Consider the following 2,994-nt stretch of genomic DNA (forward strand, 5'->3'; position numbering starts at 1 on the left):
TGGATAGTGGCTAGCAGTGGAATCCAGGACGTGCATTCAATCCTTTTCGGGACTCGTCAGCTGTATGTACCTGAATCTCAGATTTGTTGATGTTCACTCTGTGACTCGGACCCAGTAACTTTTACTTCAAACGCCATCGCGTTATCCACTCGACCACTGAGTCCTGATAGCCACTTGCTTGTGCGATGAGGTGAAGTTGAAATTCACTTAGTATTGTTTGTTTGAATCTTTCCATCAATTCTGAGATGCAAGAACATCCAGCTGACGAGTCCCAAATAGGACGAAACGTGGGTCCTGGATTCCACTGCTAGCCACTATCCATCTTTGCTTATAATGCTTGTGAACTAAGGCAATATCGAGGCAATATGCCCAGTGTGCACAGTATGCACACATGCCAATTAGAGACTGACCAGTTGCAGTCCTAAACATCAATTGGTAGATTCAAACAAACAATACTAAGTGAATTGAAGCTTTAATATAGATTTTTTTTTTGGAAACTTGTTTGGAGTATTACAGTGCTGAAACAATCGTATTATGTTTTCATGATTTAGTGATTACTTGGTAATGGACAAAATATCTTATGATAAATGAAAAGTTGATGAAATAAAAAATTACTTCGTTTTGTTTTATAATGAGATTGTTTCTGGACATAGTTACCAACGTCTATTAACTGAAATAGATGGTGATTTGTAAATGTTTTCCTTCATTTCAAAATTGAAAGGTTAGATAGATCATTTGCTCGATGTTAGAAAAAAGATTTCAATAAATATGTTCAGTTTTCTGTTGAACATTAGTTAAATTCTGTGCTATTAATAGTCTGTATATTTTTAAGAAGATGCTCTGATGATGACTTCAGAATTTCAGTTTGTATGGTGATACTGCTGAAAGTAATTTCTAGAATGAACTTTCCAAGTCTTCTGTGTTCCATCTATCTTCAAATTATATTTCCTTGTTAGTAACTCTTTTATCAATGTGTTTAGAATTAGCTAAGACTCTTGTTGTATTAACGTGTGCTTTACTCACTTTTGTGGAGCTATTTATATGGATCATAAAATATGTAATCGATTAAAGGAAACTCATGGACTCAGTTTAGCTAAGAGTGAATATATATATATATATATATATATATATACCAAAAATCACCTGATCCGTTTATGCCAACTGGCTTCTAAACAGTTCTTTAAAACACCATAGAGTAAGATGTAAGTATCTGCTCGAGATACTGTTATGTATTCCTCAACTGTACTTTTAATGTAAACTTTAGACAATGAGTTTTTTCAATTCCTATTCTCGAAATTTTTATCAATAACCATATCTTATTTACGAATAATCTACGTAATATTGTGTACTTCAAGTATTTCAACACTGAGTACTATATCCTTTAATTTACGGTCTAGGACACTACCTTAACAGTTAAGGGATTGGACTGATAAAAAAATTGAAATCATAATCGAACTCTAAAAACTTCAGTTCATCAAGAAACCTACTCTGAAATCGATCCTGTCATGACGTTTGCATTCGCTGAGAGACCTGAAGGTCCTAGGCAAAATTCCTAGTGAGGTCATGAAGATGTGCCGTAACGAGGAGATGAAACAACTGTCTGGTGCTCCCTGTTTATCAGTAGTACCTCAGTAAAGATCAGTCTGTAACAAATACAATCTAAAAATTATGTGAATAATTTCGAAAATCAACTAATCTAGTCATTTTTTTATTCGTCACATCGTTGATTCATCGTTGTCTTAATAGACCACATCAAATTTAGATAATACATAATGTTAAAATGAAAAGTGACCGTTGTAAGGAGAAACGTATTACAACACTAAGATTTACATATTGGATGAGTTGTTTTTTTACAATTGATTGATAACACTATAGTGACTAATTTCACATTTGTCTAATCCCCTAGTTCTGGTCGAATTCGATCAATTAAGTTACAATAATGGTCATCCGTTCAAATAATATAAGTCGTCTGCAAAAAATTGAGATTTTAAATGGTAGAAGATAGTTATCAGATCTCTCACTGACTACAGTCAACCACCTAACAACTGTCTTGCTTTTCAAGCAAAGATGAATAGTGACTAACAGTGGAATCCAGTTTGACGCGCGTTTCGTCCAATTTGGGACTCGTCAATTGGATGTACCTGCATCTTGCTTTTCATTTCTGTTCAAACAAGAACAGTTTAAATAATCTTATTCTCATGCATTTATTTATGTATATATTAATTTATTTATTATAGCTTACAGTTCATTTATTCACTGGTTCATTATTCATTCAATCTGGTCGGCCAGTAATAATTTCTGGTCCATTTGGTTCAGGTAAATCACAACTAGCTATTGCTATAAGTCGAGATTCAGAGCAATCTAAACAATTAATTGATTCATATAATAATAAGAAGAAAAAGCGTACAAGTTTAGTTCGAATACAATCAACTGATTTTCTACATAGAATCATTTCTAATTCACAAAAGACTAGCAGTCAATATCAAAAACATACATCTGATGAAAAAATCAATTTGATGCATAATATTATCATTTTGGAAGATGTACATCTGATTTCCAAAACAGCGGCAAGTAAGAGAATGTATCATTATTAATCATTTGATCTGTAGATAATGGGATGTATCTAAAAGTAACCACAATTCGAATAACTCATTAATAACATCTCTTAACGTTGTGATAGGTGACACCCAGAACTTCACTCATAAGAAGCTATATAGTAAAGAAATATTTTAATCATTTGTTGGTGCTGTACGTTCATTATTCAGTATAAAGAGTGAGGATTCTTTCTCATTTTATATTTAGGTATCATAAACTTCAGTTAGCTGACTACGAGCAAAGCAAAACCTGGTACATATGTTCATCGATTTACATTGTTACACCACATAACCATAAAGTGATGAAATAATCAAGACAAATACCAGAGTAGTAGAAGTAGTAACAGTCTCAGTAAAGATACTAGACATAAACAATATGATTTGAGAAATAATGAATTTG

The 2,994-nt window shown here is 32.8% G+C and overlaps 1 protein-coding gene across 1 annotated transcript in view; it reads left to right on the forward strand.

The window, feature by feature from the left end:
• Nucleotides 1–2,656, forward strand: part of Smp_124180 (putative normocyte-binding protein 1) — a gene marked incomplete at both ends in the record, with an annotated part of 81,693 nt that extends 79,037 nt beyond the window's left edge. The window contains 2 exons of the mRNA XM_018793102.1: nucleotides 2,238–2,571; nucleotides 2,610–2,656. Coding sequence (XP_018647648.1) covers nucleotides 2,238–2,571; nucleotides 2,610–2,656 — 381 coding nt within the window. The remainder of the gene's footprint in view (nucleotides 1–2,237; nucleotides 2,572–2,609) is intronic.
• Nucleotides 2,657–2,994: the final 338 nt, after the last annotated feature.

Source organism: Schistosoma mansoni, chromosome 1 (assembly GCF_000237925.1).
Source record: "Schistosoma mansoni strain Puerto Rico chromosome 1, complete genome".
NCBI lineage: Eukaryota > Metazoa > Platyhelminthes > Trematoda > Strigeidida > Schistosomatidae > Schistosoma > Schistosoma mansoni.